This window comes from Orcinus orca, chromosome 20 (genome assembly GCF_937001465.1).
Source record: "Orcinus orca chromosome 20, mOrcOrc1.1, whole genome shotgun sequence".
Lineage (NCBI taxonomy): Eukaryota > Metazoa > Chordata > Mammalia > Artiodactyla > Delphinidae > Orcinus > Orcinus orca.
Genome location: NC_064578.1, coordinates 356118 through 379117, shown reverse-complemented (window position 1 = coordinate 379117; position 23000 = coordinate 356118). Strand labels below are relative to the sequence as shown.

At 59.5% G+C, this 23000-nt stretch overlaps 3 protein-coding genes and 1 non-coding gene across 5 annotated transcripts in view; all 4 read left to right on the top strand.

The window, feature by feature from the left end:
• The window catches only part of SPG7 (SPG7 matrix AAA peptidase subunit, paraplegin), a 30396-nt gene extending 29207 nt beyond the window's left edge, over positions 1–1189 (top strand). Inside the window, 2 exon segments of the mRNA XM_004286893.4 lie at positions 866–1016; positions 1019–1189. Of these exon segments, the coding sequence (XP_004286941.1) occupies positions 866–1016; positions 1019–1065 (198 nt within the window). The 3' untranslated portion in view covers positions 1066–1189.
• A 5380-nt stretch (positions 1190–6569) lies between these two features.
• Positions 6570–8907, top strand: RPL13 (ribosomal protein L13). Of its 2 annotated transcripts, XM_004280051.4 has the most exons (6): positions 6578–6700; positions 6877–6997; positions 7124–7265; positions 7466–7639; positions 8139–8195; positions 8724–8907. In XM_004280051.4, the coding sequence occupies exons 2-6, from the start codon at positions 6894–6896 to the stop codon at positions 8880–8882; spliced, it is 636 nt and encodes a 211-aa protein (XP_004280099.1). In that variant the 5' UTR covers positions 6578–6700; positions 6877–6893; the 3' UTR covers positions 8883–8907. The 2 variants fall into 2 exon arrangements, with proteins under 2 accessions (XP_033262127.1, XP_004280099.1); XM_033406236.2 differs by lacking the exon at positions 7466–7639 and having other exon boundaries at positions 6570–6700.
• Positions 7327–7410, top strand: LOC117196731 (small nucleolar RNA MBII-202). Its single transcript, XR_004477062.1, has one exon. It is a non-coding gene; the product is annotated as a small nucleolar RNA MBII-202 (small nucleolar RNA).
• Positions 8908–9189: 282 nt separating the features above from the next.
• On the top strand, positions 9190–22449 carry CPNE7 (copine 7). The gene is given in 15 exon segments (XM_049703626.1): positions 9190–10312; positions 11963–12110; positions 12113–12141; positions 14547–14864; positions 15368–15451; positions 16115–16204; positions 16430–16528; positions 16813–16976; positions 17196–17310; positions 18065–18357; positions 18359–18398; positions 18917–18986; positions 18989–19037; positions 22182–22263; positions 22393–22449. Coding segments are annotated over 15 exon segments (1650 nt in total). The 5' UTR covers positions 9190–10300.
• Positions 22450–23000: the final 551 nt, after the last annotated feature.

The following is a 23000-nucleotide window of genomic DNA, read 5'->3' as shown; positions in this document are numbered from 1 at the left end:
GCCCTCCTGGCTGGCACGGCTCCCTCCTGTTGCTGATGGCAGTGCAGGAGGGCTGGGCTGGTGTGTGTGGAACGTCCCCCAGTTGGGCTCTGTCTGGTGTCCTCATCGCCAGCCTGAGCTGTTGGGTTTGGAGGCGACCGCAGAGGTGAAGCTTCCGTGGACCCAGAGGGGGTGCAGCTCTCTGTGGACGGGCCGTCCTGTGAAGGACACTGTTCCTTCAGCGTGATGTTGTGGGCGTCGTGTTGTGGGGCCCCGAGAGCAGCAGCGCCTGCCCGCCGGGAGCCATGCGGAACCCACCAGGACCGGCCCGCTGCCGTGCGGGGCTCCCGTGTGCGCTGGGACCTGCTCGCGCCGTCCGGGCGTGCCTGGGCTGAGCACCATAGAGCTGGCCCCCGAGCGCCGCCTTCACAGCCGGCCCTCCCTGCCCGCGATTCTGCATCTGTGGGTCGTGGGTCTCATAGTCCTGCAGTCACGTTCACTGAAGAAATCCGCGCAGGAGCGGACCCGCACACTTCAAGCCCGTGTTGCCCAGGGCCAGCTGTCCGAGCGGCCGGTGTGGGAGCGATGGGAACCCCTCAGCAGCGGGTGTGGCGGCTCTTCGTGGGCCCCTCCCCTGGTCCCATCGAGGCGGTCCTGCCCGCCAGCTCCACTGCCCGCATGCTGACGCTCACGCGTGTTTGTGAAAGAAGTTGAAGTTGCCCCAAATAAACACGTTGGGAAGGGAAGTAGAAAGCTTAATGAGGCTGGCAGCTGGCCTTTTCTCCAGGGCGGAGTCAGGGAGCGCATCCCTCCACCGTGCCCTGCTCTCAAAGGGCTCTTGTCCGGGCGCTCGTCAGCTGCTCACACTGGCCTCTTGTTCTTGCAGCTGTCGAACGCCCTGCTGGAAAAGGAAGTGATCAACTACGAGGACATCGAGGCCCTCATCGGCCCACCCCCCCATGGGCCCAAGAAGAGGATTGCGCCGCAGAGGTGGAGCGACGCCCAGAGGGAGAAGCGGGAGGCGGGGGAGGCGGAGGCGGCCGGCAGCAGCCCCTGCAGGGGGAGGAGCAGTCCTGGCCCCGATAGCTGGACCACCTTGCTGGCCGCCCGAGACGGTCCCTCCTCTCAGCCCTCGCAGGTCTCAGCTTAAGGCCCCTGAGATCTATTTATTGACTTCCCTGCCCGGGACAAGTAAATGTCTCTGCAGAGACGCACGGTTTCATTCGTGTTTGTGGGTCGTTCTCGCCTGTGGGAGGGTCGCTGGTGCGCACGGAGCGCCCTGTCTTGTGGGGGCCCTGAACAGCCTCGTGGTGTGGGGCCTGGGCTGGGCTCCTCCCGGCTCCTGAGACTTGGTCAGGATGCTCAGGGCTCCGCCGTGACAGGGCCTCCAAGCCCCTCATTGCTTGTCCTCCGCGGGGCCCTGTCCTGGGCTCGCTCATCAGTGGGTCACAGGGACAGGCACTGGGCCTGGAGGAGTGAAGCACCGTCACCTGCTGCCGCGTGGACGGGTGCACACAAGGGGCCCTGGGGGGACACCTGGGAACTGTGACCACTAATAAATGCTGTGGATGGAGGCCTCTGTTTCCTGCGTGGTCAGCTCTGCCCCGAGGGCCGTCCTGGGTCACGGATACTATATTCAGACGGTGTGATGTCAGCTGCGAGGTGACCAGTTGGGACCCCTCCCTCTTGTAGGACTCTGGGAGGGAGGGTGTGGGACAGATGGACGGGTTGCAGTCGGCCCCCGAGTCCCCGGCGGTGTGACCCACTTGGGGGCTCCCACCTGCTCCTCGTTGCTTCCACCTCCCCTGTGCATCGGCACCCCGAGGAAGCTCATGGGGGCGAGCGGCCCAAGAGATGCTTCACCATCTGCCCCAGTTCCCCAGGTTCCTTCCCAAAGATCGGCCGAGGGTTCAGAGGGTGAGGCTGGCATCTTCGCCATGGGGCGGCCTCTGTAATCTCACACGGATGTGGCTGTGCTCAGCCCCTCATAGTTTACCATTAAAATGGCCCACGTCTGGTGACGCTTAGCCAGGAATAGGATGGAAGTGGCGTGAAGCGGGCTGCCTTGCTATAGTGGAGGAAGGTGCAGCCTGGCTTCCCAGGGCTGGCCAGCGAGTGGGCTCACGGCCGCCCAGCAGGGAGGGCTGCGGGGACGGTGCTCTGATGGACAGAAGGGAGTTGTCCTAGGTGACGTGACCTCCCAGTCCTCAGGCATGGCACCCGCAGGGCGCACTGGGCACAGGGCCTGTGCACCTCTGCTGCCTCTCACGCCTCCCTTACAGGGCTCCCGGAGGTGAAGGGGATTCTCCCAATAGCTCGTGGTCCCCTGGAGCAGCCAGACCGCGCTGGGCAACCTGCCCCTGCCCAGCAGAGCGGGTACATCGTGGCCTGACGGTAAATGTACATTTAATACAATCAGAGCCCCAGAAGACCAGTAGAGACTATTAGATGAAGTAACTTAGAGTTCTTACATCATCATACAAGTTGTTTTCCACTCTCGTCTATGCTCATATAAACATGGGTTTTTATTTTTTTGTTGAGGTACTTCATATTTGTTTCAGGCGTACAACACAGTGATTCCTATTTGTATTGTGCCGTGATCACCACGGTTAGTCAGTTAACACTGGTCACCACACATAGTTACGGAAGCTTTTTTTTTGTGATGAGAACTTTAAAGATCCACTCTCTTGGGACTTCCCTGGTGGTGCAGTGGTTGAGGGTCCACCTGCCAAAGCAGGGGACACGGATTCGGTCCCTGGTCCGGGAAGATCCCACATGCCGCGGAGCAGCCGGGCCCATGTGCCACAACTGCTGGGCCAGCGCTCCGGAGCCCACGAGCCACAACTGCTGAGCCCAAGTGCCGCAACTACTGAGGCCTGTGCGCCTGCAGCCCGTGCTCCGCAGCAGGAGAGGCCACTGCAATGAAAGGGCCTCGTACCGTGGCGAGGAGGGGCCCCTGCTCACCTCAGTTGGAGAGGGCCCGTGCGCAGCAGCGAGGACCCAACACAGCCAAAGATAAATAATTAATTTAAAAAGATCCACTCTTAGCAACTTTCAGATAAGATATTTGTGATTATAATAACGTACTTCCAGGTGCTCACTTACATTAGGTGTCCCTCATATTACAGGACTCTCTCAGCCTCTGTCAGGTTTACGTGCTGGCTGCGACTTTGGTAAGTTGAGAGGCCGGGTGGTTGAGTTCTGTGATGAAACACCGTAAAATTATCCTGTCCTTGCTGAGTTGTTCGGCTCCTGCTTTTCCTAATTCAACCAGCAGCCCATATTTATGACAGCGTGCTAATTTTTGCAAAGTGCTCTAGGAACATGACTTTTGTGTGTGTCAAAACACAATAAAAACACGTTGCCGCTGTGAGATTAATTTTTTTTTATCAACTAATTTTTTTTGGCTGTGCCCAGCGGCTTGTGGGATCTTAGTTCCCCCACCAGGGATTGAACCTGGGCCTTCGGCAGTGAAAGCACACAGTCCTAACCGCTGGACCGCCAGGGAATTCCCTAAGATTAATTTTAAAAATCAAGACTGTGTGTCAGGGACTTTCCTGGTGGTCCAATGGCTAAGACTCGGTGCTCCCAATGCAGGGGGCCTAGGTTCAATCCCCAGTCAGGGAACTAGATCCCACATGCCACAACTAAAGATGCCACGTGCCACAGCTAAGACCTGGTGCTGTCAAATAAATAAATAAATAAAGACTGTGTGTCAGAGGGCTCCAGGAGCTAGTGTTGACTATCTTTGGAGGGGGCCAGTCAGGTGTAGGTGTGGGGCAAGCAATTGGGGCACAATTAAAAGGAAATTCTGGGAGGCTGTGCATACCCCACCCCTCCAGGGCGCTCCTCCAGGAACCCTGACCCCAGTGAGTGCTAAGTCCAGCGGCATTAGCCAGTCCTTTCAGTGGCCCTTGCAGGCCCAAGCCCGGGACAAAAGCCCCTCTGCAGAGTTGTGCCGTGGAGTTCTGTGGCAAGGAGGCAGGGGCTGTCCCTCTAGCTGAAGACTTTTTTATTTTTAATTTATTTTTGGCTCCGTTGGCTCTTTGTCGTTGGGTCCTCGTTGCTGCGCGTGGGCTTTCTCCAGTTGTGGTGAGCAGGGGCTACTCTTCATTGCGGTGCACAGGCTTATTGCAGTGGCTTCTCTTGTTGCGGAGCATGGGCTCTAGGCATGCGGGCTCAGTAGTTGTGGCTCGTGGGCTGTAGAGCACAGGCTCAGTAGTTGTGGCGCACAGGGGATCTTCCCAGACCAGGGATCGAACCCGTGTCCCCTGCATTGGCAGGCGGATTCTTAACCACTGCACCACCATAGAAGTCCCTAGCTGAAGACTTTTAAAACCCTGAGCCAACAAGTCTGTGTGTCAAGAAGGATGCCTACATAACAGTTCACTTCTTTCATCTTCCCAGCTGGGAAACAGCTCTCAGCAGAACATCACATGGGAACTTTGGGCCTTGCTAATTCTGCATATTCCTCAAGGATGTAAGTATGGACCATTCAGGTGTCGAAAAACTGTGTTGCCGGGTTGTATGCAGCAGACCGAGGTCCTCGAACTGCAGCTTCAGCTTCTTACCACTAACTCCAGACTTCAAACCCTCCCCCGGTACCCCGGGCAGCACCCTATGAGCAGACTGAGCTGCATGAGTCTGTGGGTCTGAAAGGGGGGATGGGGACAGGAATGTGTTTGAGATTAGAAAATAGCAAGGTATCCTGGTCCATGGCGGGATTACTGAAAGGCGTCTGAGATAGACATGGGAGGTGTGGGCTAACGTCTGTGTCGGAAGAAATACGTCCCAGGCCAAGGCAACCGTGTATTCAACAGACATCTCCTCCAGGGCCTCTCTGCTGCAGTTAGGCTGCCAGGTGGGGTGAGCGTGGGTTCAGTTCCAATAGACAAAGTGACTTGCAAGGCAGATGATGACCCCTTGCTCTCCCCCGCTCCCTTCTCGCCTGCACTGCCTTCCCTTCCCTGTCACCTGGAAGCAGAGCTGTGTGACCTTGACTTACCATGCACCGGGCACTGCGCTGTGTTCTGTGTCCTAACAGCAGCTCCTCCCATTTCACACCAATAACTTGCCCAAAGTCTCAAAACTAGTACAAAGATTTTATACTAGCTAATTCCACAGCCACTTAACTGTGGGTCACTGACCTTCCAGTTTAGCCGTCTGTGTCTGTGAAAGGATGCAGAGATTTTTTTTTTTTAATTTTAATTTTTGGCTGCATTGGGTCTTCATTGCTGTGCGTGGGTTTTCCTCTAGTTGTGGCAAGCAGGGGCCATCTTCATTGCAGTGTGGGGGCTTCTCATTGCGGTGGCTTCTCTTGTTGCGGAGCACGGGCTATAGGTGCATGGGCTTTAGTAGTTGTGGTGCACGGGCTTAGGTGCTCCGTGGCATGTGGGATCCTCCCAGGCCAGGGCTCGAACCCGTGTCCCCTGCATTGGGAAGCAGATTCTTAGCCACTGAGCCACCAGGGAAGTCCCAATGCTAATTTCTTAGCTTTGCCAACCTTACCATTGCTACGTAGGATGTTAATATTAAGAGGACCTGGGTAGATAATATAATGGAACTCTCTGGACTACTTTTGCAACTTTGCTCTGTATCTAAGAGTATTCCAAAATAAAAGTTTATGACCCTAACTTCACAGATAAACACCACTTCCGAGTTTACCGAAAAGTGCTTTCTTGCATTTGCTAACAACTGTCGGCCAAGCAGGACTGATACAGCCCTTGTGACAGAGCTGAGCGGGTACCTATTAAGTGGCAGGGCTCCAACCTTCCACACAGCCTTGGCACTTAGGTGTTAAAAATCCTCCTCTGCCCTTTCACATGTTCTGGTCTCCCCAACCATAACCCTGTAATTCCTCAATGAGTCCCTGATTTTTCTAATACCCGGGCGTGTCTCAGTAGGGCAGAAAGCTATCAGCATTAGTATCAGCTACCTGTTTACTCAGTGTAGGACAAAGGCCTCCAAATTTCTTATTTTGTCATGAAATTCATAAAACGTTGATTAGGTTTCAGGGGAGGAAGCTTGGTGACTGGGGTGAAGCTGGGAACGTAAAGGGGTTGCTGGGTGTCAAGGCTTAAGATGGCAGGATGTGTTGGCGTCGTCCCAGGCTGTCCCGGGAACTGGAGGCGCCACAGCCCAGGTGGCCTGGCTACTTGGTGTTTTCACGACGCTCAGCTGCGTGGGTGGCAGTGTGCACAGCGGAGCGCGGAACAGCCGCGACCCGCCACGCGGTTCTTAGTTCCACACTCGCTGCCGGGTACTCGCCACCAACGGCCCGACCGCAGACCTCCGTGCGACACGCGCAGGACGCTCTGGAAGGCCCGCTCCTAAGTGTGTGCTCCGCCCACAGGGAGGGCAAGCAGGCTCCACGTGGTGGCCGGGGCCGCAGACCAGGACGCGGAGGGCGAGGCCTACCGTGGTGCACAAGCAGGCCGGCCGGCCGGCCCAGGCTTCGCGAGACCCAGACCGTCCGCGCGCCGGGGGCGCGGGCGTTGGCGGGGGCGGGGGCGCGGGACTCCCGTAGCACGGCAAACTAGGCGCCATGTCTGTCCGTGCAGCTACGGCCGCCGGGGTGGGGGGGTGGGGCCTGTACGTCACTCGGCGGCCCTGGCTCTGATTGGTCAGAACGCTCCGTCGCTCCTGATTGGCCGGGCCCAGTACCATCCCAGGGTGCTCTGCGGTCCTCTTTCTTTTCCGCGTCCGTGAACCCGCGGAGGAGGTGAGTACCCCCGAGCGTGGCGCTATCGCTGCTATCCGACGCCATCCGGCCCCATCTATCGTCCCTGGGGTCCGCCCGCCGCCGTCGGCGTCGGGCCGTGGCCCGGGCTCTGTGCGCGCGCCGGCGGGCCACCGCGCCCGGGCCCTAATTCGCTTCGCGTCCTCCCTGCTCCCCAGGCCAGTCGGCCTCAGCCATGGCGCCCAGCCGGAATGGCATGATCCTGAAGCCCCACTTCCACAAGGATTGGCAGCGGCGCGTGGCGACGTGGTTCAACCAGCCGGCGCGCAAGATACGCAGGTGAGCCGCCCCGAGGCGAGCGCGCCCCCCTTCTCTCCCCGCGCGCGGAGGGCGGCCGGGACTCGCGCTCCCGGCCCGCTGCGGGAGGGGCGGCCGGTGACCGCCGCTCGGCTTCTGTCTGCGCAGACGCAAGGCCCGGCAGGCCAAGGCGCGCCGCATTGCCCCGCGCCCCGTGTCCGGCCCGCTCCGGCCGGTGGTGAGATGCCCCACGGTCAGGTACCACACCAAGGTGCGCGCCGGCAGGGGCTTCAGCCTGGAGGAGCTGAGGGTGAGTGTCGCCAGCCCGCGTCCTGAGTCCTACGGGTTGTCCCTCGTGGCCCACAGCCAAGTGATGACATTCTCCGGAATCGCTGCACCGCTGTGATGAAAGTGTGCTTGAACCCTTTTCCATCTGACGGCTGGGCTTTCCCGGCAGGGGGTGGGGACCGGGGAGCCTTCGGGTCTTCATCTGTGTCTTTCTCGGGGCAGGTGGCCGGCATCCACAAAAAGGTGGCCCGGACCATTGGGATCTCGGTGGACCCGAGGCGGCGGAACAAGTGCACGGAGTCCCTGCAGGCTAACGTGCAGCGGCTCAAGGAGTACCGCTCCAAGCTCATCCTGTTCCCCAGGAAGCCCTCGGCCCCCAAGAAGGGAGACAGCTCTGTGAGTACCGGGGTTCCTCTGTGCCCAGCCGGGTGAGGGCGTGGAGGTCTCACTGTGGGTTTAACTGCCTTGAGAAGAACACGTATTTGTGTGTAGCTTTTTATCATCCAAAGCTGGGTCTTCATGCAAAGCTGGGTCTTCATGCAGGGTAGTAGAGAATTGGTAGATAACTAGTAGAAAGCCTGAGAGTCCACAAGCTAATTACTAGGACTGCCGAGATTCACCGTGGGCAAGAGCTGTGGGACTCGGAGCCAGCTGTTGTAGAATTGGGAAAGTGTTTTTCCTGTTACTGACCTTTGTGTGAAATTAACAGTCCATTGGTATGGGCTTCTGAGTTGTTCTACCTGTGTCTCTGCTGCACACGTGGTTGGCGCTTTTTCATCTGCCTGTGCCTGCCATCGGCTAGACGGACAGGGATCCGTTGGCAGACACCCAGCCAGGGGTTACAGACTTGAGCAGATGAGCTGAACCCACCTAACTCGCTTCTCACTGCACACAGGCTGAAGAGCTCAAATTGGCCACCCAGCTGACCGGACCAGTCATGCCCATACGGAACGTAAGTGGGCATGTTTGGAGGGAGCAACTGAATGACAGGGCGGGGGTTGGGTTGGAGGGAGTCAGCCTGGCATCTGGGGCCCATGTTGAGATTTACAAGTTTGTGGAAACGACCTTCCTTCCACCCTGGAGAGAGCCTCCTGCATCTTAACAGATGGACTCCTTGAGGGAAGCTTTGTGGACCCTTACTTGTCACCACTCCCTCTGTTGGGTCCTTTTTCTCTCCTATTTGGAAAGGCCAGGCTGTAGGCAACCCTGGGTGTTCGGTGATCCTGTAACCTGGGTGGCAATTGACCAGGCCCTTGAGGTTCCTGTGAGTGGGGCATGGGCCTGAGCCTCCCCTTCTCCAGGTCCTGTCCAAGCACAGTGCCCCGCCCACCCTTCACATGACTTGGGGTTGTTTTAAATCCACAGGGGATTGTTACAATCTTTTGGTGGCCTCCCCTGTAGCCTTTCTTGGGTGGGCAGATGCCCCTTCAAGGCCTCTCAGTTTGCTGACAGCTGCTCCTGGGCCTGTGCTCCCTTCCAGGTCTACAAGAAGGAGAAAGCCAGAGTCATCACAGAGGAAGAGAAGAACTTCAAGGCGTTCGCCAGTCTCCGCATGGCCCGTGCCAACGCCCGGCTTTTTGGCATCCGGGCAAAAAGGGCCAAGGAAGCTGCAGAACAGGATGTTGAAAAGAAAAAATAAAGTGCTGTTGGCAACTTGTGATAAACCTGCAATGTCCATGTAACCTTCGTTGTGTAAGGAACTGGGGCCTGGGGAGCCGCCTCCTCGAGGGGAACCTGGAGCACGTCCTTGTCCCTCGTCGCAGCAGGCCTGCTGTGAGGGGAGCAGGTTCGGGGCCTGGGAGGCAGGTGCTCAGTGAGTTTCCTTGTCGGAACCCTCCACCCCTGCAGGTGCTGTGCGTTCAGTACCAACTACCTCAGGCAATTCGGAGGACTATTAAACCACTGTTCTCATCTCTAAAGCTAACAGTTTATGAGGTACTGATTTGACGTCCATGCTCACTTTGTGTATTGGAAGTCATGAGCCATAGAAAGGTCAGCTGGTGTGGAGGCCTGGGGGTTGGAGCCTGATGAGCCATCTGTGAGAGAGGGCACATGGGGGGCTGCCTCTGGACAGCCTGGAGACACTGGTTCATTTGCTTTGTGCTCAGAGACCTGGCAAGGAGTTAAGCTACCCGAGGGCAGGGTAGCTGCCCGTCTGCTGGAGCCCCGGCTGAGGTGCTCACAGGCTGGGGGGCAGAGAGGCCTCTGGCTGGGTGTGCGGGGCCGGGGTCTACTGTGCCAGTGTCCATCTGGGCAGAACTGTTTGTGGGTTGTAGGTGCAGCTCCTGGACAGATAACCAAAGTACGTGTGCTGGTGTCACCCGCAGTGCCTGCAGTGGCCACCAGGGAGTGCTGGGGCGTTTGTAGGAGACTAGGGTCGGTCTGGGTAGTTACAAATAATTTTTGTTTAATATTCAAGTTACACGGTATTCTTTATTTGGGAGGGAAGGTATACATCACTGCATTTTAACCCATGGGAGTGTCACCCCTCCAGAGTGAATTTTAATTTGATTTTGTATCCTGTAGTTGCTTTGTTAAAATGTAGATAATTGTGATATTTTTCTTAAAAATTGAAATTCTAACTCCCAGTTGATTCAAATTGTTGTAGTTTACAGGGAAACTGTAGTCATTTTAGGTTATTTAGGTTTTTTTCCCACTTTACTCAACTTAGTTCAAGCCAAAGAGTAGACTAAGGGGCAGCTGCGCAAAGGGCGAACAGTCTTCTTTCCTTGATGTCTCGCGTAGGTGGTTGCGCTTGCCTTTTTTCTCCTTGTATGCTTTTTGGGCGTTACAGGAGGAAAACACGGTCTTTGCGTCACAAAAGGTCCAGAGGAAAGGAGAGGCGACGATCTCCCTTTCCTAACCGCAGCCTCTGTCCAGGGTAGTTCATGCCCAATTCCAGGAATTTCCCAGTGTCCTTGTTCTTTTTTGTTCCCTCAGCTAGAATCAGTTCTCAGTTGCTTAGAACCAGACCAGAGGAAGCTGAATGAGCTGACCCACTTCTGGCCCAGGGCCTGCCTGGCATGACTGTCCTGAGGACCTGGACGGTGGAAGCTGATGATGGAGCAGGTGTGGGTGGGCCAGGGAAGGTAGAAAGCGATGTGCGGGGAATTGTCTCAGAACAAATCGATGAAGAGAGAACAGACACTCGTTCAAGTATTTATTGAGTATCTGCTGTGGGCCAGGCTCAGTCCCAGGTTGCAGGGACATGGCAGTAACCAAAATAAACTATCTTACCTTTGTGGAGATTTCTTTCTGAAAGATCTCTGGCTCTCACTGCAGCGTGTTGGGTGCGTGTCAGCCTTGGGTAGCGGTGAGGACTGCTCAACAGGAGGACCATGGTCCAGGGCCTGGTGAAGGCCTGCAGCCCAGGAAGAGAGGGCTGGCCTTCCAGATTCACCTCTGGGCCCACCGTCCTGGGAACGGCTCAGAGCTTTCTCGGGGGTTACATCTGGGGAGGCTGAGGACCTGAGGGGCAGTGGGAAGGTGTGTGTTAGGCCTTGGTCCCCACCCTCCAACTGTGGTGCCTCAGCTGGGCTCCCCTCCTTTGTAAGCCCCAGTTGCACAGTGCTGGGGGACGAACTGATGAAACGGTGCTGCGTGGTAAGTTCCTGCCCTTTTGAAAATTTCCCCAGGAAGGATGGTGCCTCCGGCAAAGGAGGTAAAGCTGGGTCACTGTTGAAAGGGACTGAGGGTGGAGGAGCTGGATGCACCATCCAGGCGGCTCCTGCCGAGGGTATCCTCAGAGCCCCCAGATGAGCCAGGCACGAGTAAAACCAGGCCTCCCTCAGCTGGACCGCCCACCCGGTGGACACTGCTGCCACCTGCCTCCCTGGCTGTACTGCCATCACCGCTTTGGGGACTTTGGGCAGCTGTCCTCGTGGTCTCCCTCTCCTGCCCTGGCCCGAGGTCCCACCTTTGTGTCCTTGTCTGTGCGGTCCGTGAAGTGTGGGCTGGACCCAGCAGCTTGTTTCTGCCTGAGTGGAACAGAAGTGAAGGATGGCGGGCTGAGGTTGGGTTATGAAAGATTTCACTCCCCCAGGGAAGCAGGCCACCATCCTGGGAGCAGCAGTATTGGGTGCCCAGGGCCAGCCCTGTGCAGAGTGGCTCCTGGTCAGGGGAACCCAGGAGGGGGACAGCCAGACTTGGACAGTGTCCCTTGTTCCATCTGGCCCTGGGCAGGTGTCCTGACTATGACTTCACAGGGGCTCGGGCAGCCCTGCCAACTTGGGAGGGGAGGGGTTGGTGCAGCAAAGCTGCAGAGACACCTGGGGCCTGGAGGGTCAAGGGAGGTGAGAGTACTGGTTTCTGGGTGGAGACTGGGGTCCAGGTGGAATCCCCCTGCTGAGTGAGTGACCTCACAAAGGCCCTTGGACACGCCCTCCCCTCTAAGCCTGCCTGCCCATCCGTGGTGTGGGGATGGAGCAGGCCCTCTGTGGGGGCCAGAGAACTGCCTTTGTCTCAGGGAGGGAGGTGCCCAGGGGTCTGGGCAATGCCCCCCTGGGGCATCGCAGCAGCAGGTGGCGGGTGGGGCAAGGGGGAGGGGTTGTCTTCCCACAGCAGGTCCTGGAGGCAAGTCCTTCAAGACCACCCGAGGGCAGATGGGTGGGAGAGGGGGGACCCTGAGGTATAGAGCCGGGACACAGGGCCTCGGGGAGTGCTCAGCTGGACAGATCCCACCCCCACCCCGGGGGTCTGCTCACCCAGGGCTGCTTGCAGGTGGACAGAACCGAGGTGGTCCGGAGCGGCCTGCATCCGGCCTTCTCCAAGGTCTTCACACTGGACTACTTTGAGGAGGTGCAGAAGCTGTGCTTTGAGGTCTACGACACCCACGGGCCCAGCAGCCTCAACTGCCAGGATGACGACTTCTGGGGGGCATGGAGTGCACCTTGGGGCAGGTGGGCGCCCGTCCCCTTGGGAGGGAGAGGGAGGAGGGCAGCATGGAGACCTCAGCTGGTCCTGAGGGCCGGTGCGATGACAGCGGTGGCCTGGGGACAGCGTGATTACACACAGACCGTGTACCAGCTGCTCTGACTCCATAGCTCCTTCTCGTAAAACATTTTTTACTTAAAAAAATGTAATTTTGAACTGGGTAATACGTTCATATGGGTCTAAATTCAGAAAGTATAACAGGTACACCCTGGACCACATATCTCCCTCGTGCCCCGTCCCCAGGTTCGTTACATCCTTCTGGAGAGATTTACTCTTCACTGAGCAAAGGAACATAGTTTTTTCTCTGTAGATACACTTTTAAAAACACAAACGGCATATACTGTTCTGCAGTTTGCTTTTTTTCACTTCCATGACATAAGGGAGCCCTTCCGTCGTCTCTCCCCATGGCAGTGACCGGTCTGAGGTCCAGCTGCCACCCGAGGGACACTGCATGCTCTGGTGAGGTCGTTCCCAATTAGCTCTACCGTGGTCAGTGTAACGGGAGCTCTTGCCACCAGCCACCAGCCGGACAGCTTAGCGCAGGCTCTGAGCCGAACACTCGATGTGTCACGTTAGATTCTCGTGAGTGCTCTGGGGTGCCTGTCTTTTATTGAGGTGTAATTTACGTACAGTAAGATGTGTAGACCTCGAGGGTTGGGATCGATGGGCTTAGACAGTTGTATACACCTGACCATCACCCAGATCACACAAGACATTTTTGTCATCCAGCAGGTCCCCTGTTCCTCTCAATCCCCTCCCGCAATAGTTTTGCCTGTTCTCGAATTTCATGTCCATGAATCACACAGTGTGTTCTCATTTGTGTCCGACTCCTTTCACCCAGCGTGAAGCCTGTGTGTGACATCCCCATCGCTGCCTGGGTTGGAGCCGGCAGGGTAGAGCCTTCCATCAGTTAAGAGGACCAAGATTTAGGCAGGGCAGAGCCCCACGTGAAAGCAACAGGGAAGGCTTCTACCCAGTGTTGGCCTCTTACCTGCTCTCATGAGCGTGGAAGAGGACAACACACAGGGACACACATGCACGGACACACGTGTATCGGCATGCATGCACGGACAAGCATGCATGCACATGTGGGTGCAGATCCATGGATACACAGATCCATGTATGGACACACATCTGGACATACACGTAAACTTTAGGGAAGGGCCCCCCCAGGACTGCCAGATCTGTGGGGCCGTCAGGGGCGCTACCATCAGTGGCCAAAGGCTAGGACCTTGTCTTCAGATTCCAGTGGTGCGCCCTTGAGCGAGTCCCTGACCTCTGCTTCCTCATATGGGAAACTGGGACCGTGACAAGGCCACCTCCGTGGGAGCTGCGGGGCGCACAGGAAGCATGGTCACTTGTCAAACCAGCTAAAGCAACTATCCCATTACACAGAACAGGAGAGCCCAGAAGTGAGTCTGCAAATGGGAGAATCTGGGGGCCTGGCACTTGGCCCTTTTTGGCCTCCGCTTCCCCCACCTGGGATGGGTTTCTCTTCTGCACAGAATGTTCCTGTGTGCTCTGAGCTGTTAGCCAGGCACCTCCTGTTGGGGGGGGTGGTGTCCTCTGTCCATCTGTCTCAGCTTGTCAGACAGGATCCTGTGTGGGGCAGGGCGAAGAGTGTCAGCACTGCCCTCACCCACCACGGCCACAGCTGAGGACTCGCTGGCCAGTGGAAGGGGGCAGTCCCCACACATACAAAGTACCCGGTCGTCCAGCAGCCATGAGGGTGGTCGTCCTCTATCTTGTTTGCAGACCAGTCTGAGAGCTGCCCCTGGTGAGCCGGTGTTGCTGGCTGCAGATGGCATTCCCGGGTCAACTCTTAGCCCAGTCGGGGGCTTATAGGCCAATGAGGAATGCAGCCCCCGGGGAGATTGTTGAGAGGAGGGGGAGGGCTGGGCAGGGGGCTGAGACCCCAGGGAGGGAGCAGCCTGGGGGTCCTGGATGGGGCTGAGAAGCCCCATGGCCACTCGCTCGCTGGCCTTGGGCTGTGGTAGGGGCTGCGCTGTCCTCGGCCTGGTCCGTAGAGGGTGATGGGTTCCCAGGGCGCGGCTTCTGCTGCAGGTTGCACACACGCGCTCACCAGCGTGACTCCCTCCTCCCAAGCCTCCCTTTCCTCACCTGATGCGTGGGTGGTGGGAGGGCCTAGGAGGCGGTGAGGTGTGCCGAGCTGAGGGCCTGGTGGAGTGAGAGAGGGTCACGGGCTGGCCGCTGCCAGGCGCCGAGGGCGTGGTGCCCTGGGGGGTAGGTTTGGGGAAGCTGGCCACCGAGGGTGAGTGGGGGCGTTGGGGAGGAGACAGGGAGACCCAGGACGGGGTTAGGGTCCTCAGGGGAGCAGGTGCGTACCCCTCCCTGAGCCTTTGACTTCCAGATCGTGGCCCAGAAGAAGGTGACCCCAGCACTGTTGCTGAAGGTCAGCAGGAACGCCGGCAAGTCCCCCAGCACGGTGAGGCCCCGCCTTCCACCAGCCCCGCCCCCTGCAGACCCCCACCCATTCCTCGCCGAGGCCGGGGCCTCTGGACACCTCCCGAGGCTGGGCTGCAGCTGGGCAGGGAAGGGTGGGGTCAGACCCCTCCTGCCCAGCCGGGAGCCTTGGCGCTCTCCCTTCGCTCAGGTGATAGCCAGAGACATCTCTGGGAATAAAGGCCATGCGGAGCTCTCCCTCCGTGCCATGAAGCTGGATGACAAGGTGAGGGGCACCCCCCCGGGGCCCAGCTTTCCCTCCTGTCAGGAGGTGTAGACAAAGCTACACTGTGTCCACAGGGAGACAGGTGGCTGAGGAGTGGGACGCACTCAGAGCCGTGGGTGGGGCTGCCCGTCCAGGCGGTTGTGCTGCTGTCAGGGTCCTGTATGTGTCGCTGCCGTCAGCTCATCCTCAGCTCCCTGTGACGGGCACTCAGGGAGGTCCCCGTCCAGACAGTGGAGGAACTGGATCTGAACTCGGTTCTGGTCCTGCTGGCTTCTCACATGGGGTAGGGGCACAGAGCAGGGGTCTGACCTGGCATTGCCTGCTGCCTCCCCTGGACGGAGACTGAAGCGGGGGTGGGACAGGTGGGGGGCAGGATGGGAACTGGGCGCTGGGCGCTGGGGAGCCAGGGACGCTCCAGAGGGGAGGCCGTTGCCCTCACAGCCAGGAGGTGGCAGAGCCTGGACCCCACCGCTTGCCAAGCACACCCTCTGCTCCTCCTGCAGGGCCTCTTCAGCAAGCCGGACCCCCTCCTGGAGCTGCACCGGATCAACGATGATCAGAGCAAGCAGCTGGTGTACAGGACGGAGGTGAGGGGTCCCTGGCCAGCACCCAGGGAGAGCGTGAAAGGACAGGGGAAGGAGCCACCCCGGCCCTCCCTGCACCTCCCTGGCCCCCCACGGCTGTAGCATCTTGACCTCCAAAACAGCCATACCCCTTTGGACAGAGAGCGGCCAGGTGGGCGTGGAGCTTCCGTCCTGGAATCAAGAATCCGGATTTGTTGTCACTACCTGCCCGTAAAACAAGATTTCAGTTACACCAGTGGAAAGGCATTTCTTTTTTTTTTTTTTTTTTTTGCGGTTACGCGGGCCTCTCACTGTTGCGGCCTGTCCCGTTGCGGAGCACAGGCTCCGGACGCGCAGGCTCAGCGGCCATGGCTCACGGGCCCAGCCGCTCCGCGGCATGTGGGATCTTCCCGGACCGGGGCACGAACCCGTGTCCCCTGCATCGGCAGGCGGACTCTCGACCACTGCGCCACCAGGGAAACCCCGGAAGGCGTTTCTTTTTGAGATAAATTAATTTGAGTACAAAAAAGGCTATTTAAGGAAAAAGAAGTTCAGGTGGTCCAGGAATGTGGGGGGTTAGGAAGGTGGCTCTGGAAGGAACGAGCTTCGGAGATGCAGCTCTGGGCTCGCAGGGTCCTGCCCAGAGCCTGAGGCAGGGCCGCCTGAGCCGCCCCTCCCGGTCCACAGGTGGTGAAGAACGACCTGAGCCCCACCTGGCAGCCTTTCAAGGTGTCTCTGAGCAGCCTGTGCAGCTGTGAGGAGCCTCGGCCTCTGAAGGTGGGCGGGGCGGGGCCGGCTGGCGGAGGGTGGGTGCTGGGGAGGGGATGGGGCGGCTGGGGGTGGGGCTGGGGTGGGGCGAGTCCCCCCAGACCACACCTTCCTGGAGTTGAGGTACGTGGGGAAGGATGGTGGGAAGGGGGCGGCCTTGCTGCAGGGGCATGGAGACACCCAGGCTGGGGGCCTCAGAGGGGCAGGCGGGCTGAGGGGTCCCGGGGTCCCCAGGGCCTCGTCTGGGGTTATGACTCCCGCGGGAAGCACGACTTCATCGCAGAATTCTCTACCACCTTAGTGGAGATGCAGAATGCCTTCCGGGAGGACCAGGTGACAGCAGGAAGGGCCCGCCTGTCCCCCAGAATGCGCTGGGGCGCTGGCCCTGCGCTGGGTTGCCCCAGAAATTGTTGTGATGGTTTTAGAGAGGCTAAAGATGGTGACAGAGCAGGACACCCACACCCACCAGGTGGCTGGAGTAGGGACCACCAGCCTGTGTTAAATTTGAAGTGACAAATGCCGGTGGGGCAGGGCTTTCAGTCCTCCCCTGCCCCTTGGGGTGGGTGTTGGGTGCTGGCACTCTGGGGTGGGAGTCTCTGCTTGTCCCTGTCCCCCAGGCCCAGTGGGACTGTGTAAACCTCAAGTACACGCAGGAGAAGCGCAGTCCCAAGAACTCTGGGGTGGTCATCCTGGCAGACCTGAAGGTGAGCCTCGGCCCAGCCTGCAGCCCCTCCCCCCCGCAGTGGGTGGAAGGGGTGCTCCTGCCTCAGTTCTGCAGAGAGTGATCCGGGCCCCTGGCTGGAGTCTGCTGACCTTGCCCTTGTGGTGGCCTCCATATCCCCTCTCATTCCTCTGGGGGGGGCTGCCAGGCTCTGGGGGCACTCAGGCCTGCCTCTGTCCTTGCTGGGGCTCGGACCCCTCATCTTAGCCGAGCAAGGTGGATGTGGGTGGATGCTGGGCGCGTGTCGCGGGACCCACTTCCCTGCGCCTCCACCTGAAGTTTGCCCCCACCCGTCTTTCTGTCCCATGGAGAAGCCCTGTCCTTCCTTGCTGACGCTTCCGGGGACCCTGACTGCAGTGGTCCCCGGGCTCAGGTGAAGCTTCTGTTCCAGGCGGTGAGGGTGTGGAGTTTGCGCTACTGGCAAACGCAGGGCTGTGAGATGTTAATGGAGAACTGGCCCTACTCTGGGGGGCAGGAGGAGGGCATGTGGGGCTGAGGGCTGGGCTGGGCACTGCAGGGGTGCTCCAGCCGTGGACAGGAGACTGCCCATCCCCCTGGTCTGCAGGCTCAGAGAGGAGCCCTCTGGGAGAGGGTGCCCCTGTTGCGCTGTCGGTTGGCTCCTTTTCTCTGGAGACATCACGGTGCTGGGTGCCCACTGGGCCAGGGACTGGGCCAACTGGTGGACAGCCCGGCCAGCCTTCCAGGGGCTGCACCTCCAGGGTGATTCTTTCTTCTCTTGTATGTTTTCTCTCATCCAGATTTTTAGTAATGATTTCTGAGTGGTTTTGTTTTTTTCACACTGGAAATGGACCTTTATTTGAAACAAGTCCCAGTCTGTCTTCTGCAGATGCACCGGGCCAGGCTGGACCAGACTGTGTCCTTTCCAAACTCTGTTCCTTGAATCTCAGCGACTCTTCAGGGTGTGGGAGCCCCTTCCTACCCAGGGCCCACAGACCTCTCCTCCTCTGGCCTCAGACCTGGGTCAACCCCGGCTCCCCCAGCTGCGGTCTCCCCATCTATAAGGTGTGGCCGTTCCAGTATCTGCTTCAGGGTCAAAGAGAGCATGTGTTCACAGTTCATTGTGATTACGTGTGTGTGTGTGTGTGTGCGTGTGTGTGTGGGTTATGCTTCAGCAAATACGCTTTTAGAAAAGCTTGGAAACCATGGTCACCCCCAGGTCATCTGGTTGGTGGACTTGGAGTTTGAGTAGGGGGAGACGCAGCTGCCCTGAAGGGTCCCTGTGGCCCCAGCAATACTACATCCTGCTGATCCTGACAAACGGCGTGGCGACCAACATGGCGGACACACGTGAGGCCATCATGCGCGCCTCCCACCTGCCCGTGTCTATCATCGTGGGGATGGGCAACGCCGACTTCACCGACATGCAGGTCCTCGACGGCGACAGCGGTGTCCTGTGCTCCCCACGGGGTGAGCCTGCCCTCTCACATCTTGAAGTTTGTGCCCTTCTGGGAGCTCAAGAGCGTGAGTGCTGGGTGGGTGGTCGGGCGGGTCCCTCGGGCAGCGCACTGGGGCCCCGGGCCCCTCGCCGTTCTGAGCAGCTTTCGGCCCCTAGAAACTTTTGCAAGAGAGAAGTGTCACGTGGATGCCCCGGAGGGGAGGGCTCCTCTCGGGCAGCTCCCCGCTCCCTTTGTGACATGGAAAGAACTGCCTGTCCCGTGGACACACACTCACAGCTTCACTGGGGACCTGGGCCTCCCCTCCTGCCTCAGCCACTTTGCCCTGTATCCAGAGCAGGGTCATACCGATCCAGAGGGGCCCCCCTGTGCCACCCGCAGTGCCAGCGCGGACGGACTGCCCAGCGACCGCGTTCTCATCGTTAGCGCAAGCTCACCCGGCCGCCCACTGGGTGAATTCCTGGTCGTGGTCCCAGGAGCTGGTGCACAAGCCATAGGGGGTGGAGGTCACGGTGTGAATGGCGGCTCTAGGGGAGGGGCTGGGGGATGGAAAGCCGGCTGGAGGCACGCTGTCCCCACCCACAGGCGTCCCCCGTGGCGCTGGCCAAGAGTGTGCTTGCCGAGGTGCCCAGGCAGCTGGTTGAGTATTACAGACACAAGGAATGCCTCTGAGAGACCTTGGCGAGACCAGCCCGGGCTCCACTCCGTGAGGACACACGGTAGGGGGCCGGCCAGGACTGTGTCCACCATCTGTTTCTAGCACCCTCCACCCCGACTGCCCAGGGGCCTTCCTTCCCCCAGCCCACACCCACCATTGGCTCCTGTGACCCTGCTGCCCGGTGGGCCAGCCTCCCTCCGGGCCCCAGGGCTGAAGGAGGGACAGGTCCCCCTGGGCACGCCTGACCCTGCCTGAGCCGGGTGGGTGGGTGGGGGGGTCTGGGGGATTCCTGCTTTTGCATCTGATCTTCATGGGGGAGGGGGCAGCAGGCAGCGTCCTGTCTCTGAGAAAACCCAGACCCCCCCGGACACCCATCCCTATAGCCAGATCCCTCTTTGTCCCAGCTGCATCCCCATGTCTCTCTGTGTCTGTGGGGTCTCTGGGGGTGCGGGCAGGAGGGTTAGGCAGAATAAAGTGTCATCTTGTCCTTGCAGCGGCTCTGTGCCTTTACTGTCCCCCCAGCAGAGGCCTGCAACCCCTGGAGGGATGGAGCGGTGCACGTGTGCCCTGGAGCTCCCACACTGGAGCCGGGAGCTTCTCGTCAGGCTCACCAGCTCCTTCCTGGACTGAACCAAGGGCCCTCCCAGGAATGGAAGGGTGCGGGGGGCCATTGCTTGACCGTGGGAAGGGCCAGACGGTGCGATGGCCGCCCCGCCCCGAGCAGCCTCCTCTTGGCCAGGCTCGGGTGGGGAGCGGCTGCCTACACTGGGCTCTACGAGGACCCACTGCGGGCTGCCTGCTATGGGCTCTGTCAGGGGAGGGTCACCACCTGCCAGCGCCTCCCAGCCCTCTGGGGGTGGATTTCCAATTGAGATTTCCCCTAAATTATCTTGTCGGGGAGAAACAAACTGTTCCGACCCTGAATCCAGGCCTACCCACCCTTCCATCCATCCACTCTGGGGGCCTATTTTTAGCTCCTGATTCATCTCCCCTTCAGTGGGGATAGTGGGCATCGCCATGGTAACCTGGCTACTGCTGAATTCCAGAAGGGCCGATACTGGTCTCTTCAGGGATGCGAGGACACCCAAGCAGCAGCCCTTCCATCCACATCTGGGAGGCAGCAGGGCTGCAGAGCGGCGGTGACGTGGTCCCGAGCAGGAGGGTGAGCCAGCAGCAGCCCAGCCGCTGAGTCCTGTGGGAGTGGGTTGCCATTTCAGCGGCAGAAAGCCGTGGACAGTTCCTGGGCCCGGCTCAGGGGCGAAGCCAGCAGAGGCTGGTCAGCTGAGCTCCCTGGGGAGGCAGAAGCCAAGAAGAATGGGAGGGGTCCACGCACAGCACGGGGGCAGCCGTGATGGCCCCGGGAGCTGTCGCCTTGGTGGGCTGTAGCCCCTCCCAGAGCACGTGGAGCAGGGAGGGGGCTGAGGTGTGAGGCCCCAGCCTCTCACCTCTGGCCAACAAGAAGCAGAGAGCAGTCGGGCGTCAAGGAGGGTGGGGGGCAGCCCTCAGAGGATGCCCTCCTGGGGCCAGAGCAGGTGTGGACGCGAGGACGACGGGGGCAGTCGTGGGGCCCGGCCAGTGGGTGGTTCGGCCAGGCACGTGCAGGTGTAGGGGGGCCGCCGAGGGAGGTGGGGGCAGGAAGGTATCAGCTGGCTCAGCTGCACAGATGTGGTGATTGTACCAGCCGGTGCCCAGCCTGAGAAGGTGGCCAGCTCTGCCCACAGGCAGTAGAATAATAAAGTGATTACTGCCCCAGGGGCGGTTCAGGCGGGCACTCCGGCATCCGTTCCCACCTCCTTCCTTTGGGGGCTGTCTCTCAGTCCATGTATTTCATGGGCCTGGACCACTGTCCAAATCCCAGGGTGGACATGACCCAGGCCTGGCCAATCAGCGAGCGTGCTGTTCCCTGGCCACTGTGATTGGCTCTGGGTGGGCGCTCCACCTGGCTGGCCAATGAGACTGCGTCCTGAGACTTTCCTGCAGGTTGCTAAGCTGATGGGATGGGACCCAGGAGCAGCTGGTGACCACTGCTGCCACATGGACAAGGCCTGCCTGAGGAGGAAGCCGGCATAGAGGAGATAGACAGAGAAATGATGCTGGGGGCAAGTGGATCCGCTCTTCCCTTTCTGCTCAGGCCAGCTGGGGCTGGGGGTGGGGCTTCTGTCCCTTGCCACCCGAAGATTCTGGCCCAGAAGGATGGCAAATACGCCCAGTTCACAGACAAGAAAAGCAGGGCTCAGAACAGTTAAGTGACTTGCCCAGGGTCATACAGCTGGCCAGTGGCAGAAGCAGGACCCGCCAGCCTCTTGCAGTTCCTGGAGGTACAAGTCCTTGTACCTTTCAGTACAAGGTTCTCCATCAAGGGCTCTGGAATCCAGATGGGATCCTAGGGAGGGAAGCCCAGGAAGGGCTGGGCTGACACCCCGGCGGCCGGCCAGAACCCAGCTCTTCAGCACTGCACGTGGGGTTCTCAGCAGGCGGACCCAGAAGGTGCGCCGTGGCCTGGGGCCCCCACGGAGGCACGTGGGCCTCATTGTCTTTAGAAGTCGCCTGCAGCACACTGCTCGGAGCAGCCCCCATTCTCGGAGGGTGGGTTTGGGATTTGCAAAAGCCTGCAATGGTCACTGACTTAAGCACTGGTCCAGAGTCAGGCGAACGCCTGGCCCAGTGCTCATTGGACAGTCTCCTCAGCCTGCACGTGAGCCCCTGCTGTCACCTGGGGACGCGGCAGCTTTAAATCACGGCCCTAGAGTTCTTGGCCGCCCCTCCCCTTGAGAGGTGGGGTGGCTGCCGCTTCTCCTGGAGTCCAGGCGGCCTTGGTCCTGTGTGTCTCCAAGGCTCTGTCATGAGCACACCACAGGACTGCCCTGGTCCCTTGCTGCCTGGGTAGGGGCTCCCCAGCTCCCACGACACCTTCCTGCACTTTCAGGAGGGAGCCGGCCGGCCCACAGAAACGGGGTGAGTTCATCCTTGTTTGCCCCTGTTCTAAGCCACCGCGTTTTGGTATAACTCTGCACCCTCTCGTAAGGACTGCATGGGAGGGTGTGCACAGGGCCTGGCACAAAACACCTGTTGGTAAATAAATATCGGTCTCCCGCGGAAGCGGGGTGCCTCTTCCTCATTCTGTGCGACCCTGATTGTGGAGGTGCCCCAGCCTGCTGGTCGTCTGCCTCGCCCTGGGCCCCTCCCCTCCAGTGTCCTCAGAGGCAGCTGTGGGCTGAGGCAGCGGGACAAGGGCCGCTCGGCAGCCAGGCTGCTCTCTCCTCTGCTGTGGAGGGTAAGCGGCAGCAGGCAGCTGTGAGTGCCGTAACTGACGTGGACGGCAGGGCTGTCAGATGCCAGGCGTGCGGCCTTGGGCCCAGGGGGCTCTGGGCGAAAGCTTCCCCTGCTTTGGCGTCTGCCCCAGGGCAAGGGCACCCTGGACCCTCGCAGATCTGCAGCAGCTGCTGAGCCCCGGCCGTGAGGGCTTGGTCTTGGCCGCCTGCCGAGCGTGGCTCAGACCCTAGCAGCAGCCCCGGGCCAGACCGCGGTGGCTGGCATCTCACAGAAGGGGACTGAGCTCAGAGACCTGAAGTCATTGGGCCTGGGGTGTACTGGAGCAGGGTCCTGAGTTGGGCCACCCAGCCTGGTTCTCAGGACCCGAAGCCCACAGCCAATAGGCCTCAGCTGTGTGTGTGTGTGCGTGTGTCTGTGTGTGTGTGTGTGTCTGTGTGTGTGTGTGTCTGTGTGTGTGTGTTCCTGGGGACATGGGGAAGGGTCGGGGGGATTGTGTGTGTGTGTGTGTGTTTCTGTGTGTGTGTGTTCCTGGGGACATGGGGAGGGGTCAGGGGGGGTCGTGTGTGTGTGTGTGTGTCAGCCTCGCTCTGTGGGCCCTGTCTCTATCTGGTCGCCGAGCTGGCAGTCATTCAGTCCAGGGTGTGGGCTGGTGGCCGTGAGCGTGTCTTTGGAGCTCTGTGCCCTGCCCAGCATGGACACTTGTCACTCAGCGTTGACCAGGATGTCCCTGAGAACATG

What these genes read in the sequence shown, in the direction of transcription:
- RPL13 (XM_004280051.4), top strand. Translation starts at nt 6,894, where the DNA reads ATGGCGCCCAGCCGGAATGGCATGATCCTGAAGCCCCACTTCCACAAG. An exon ending in CCGGCGCGCAAGATACGCAG is followed by an intron (nt 6,998 to 7,123) that starts GTGAGCCGCCCC and finishes CTGTCTGCGCAG; the next exon opens with ACGCAAGGCCCGGCAGGCCA. An exon ending in CAGTCATGCCCATACGGAAC is followed by an intron (nt 8,196 to 8,723) that starts GTAAGTGGGCAT and finishes GCTCCCTTCCAG; the next exon opens with GTCTACAAGAAGGAGAAAGC.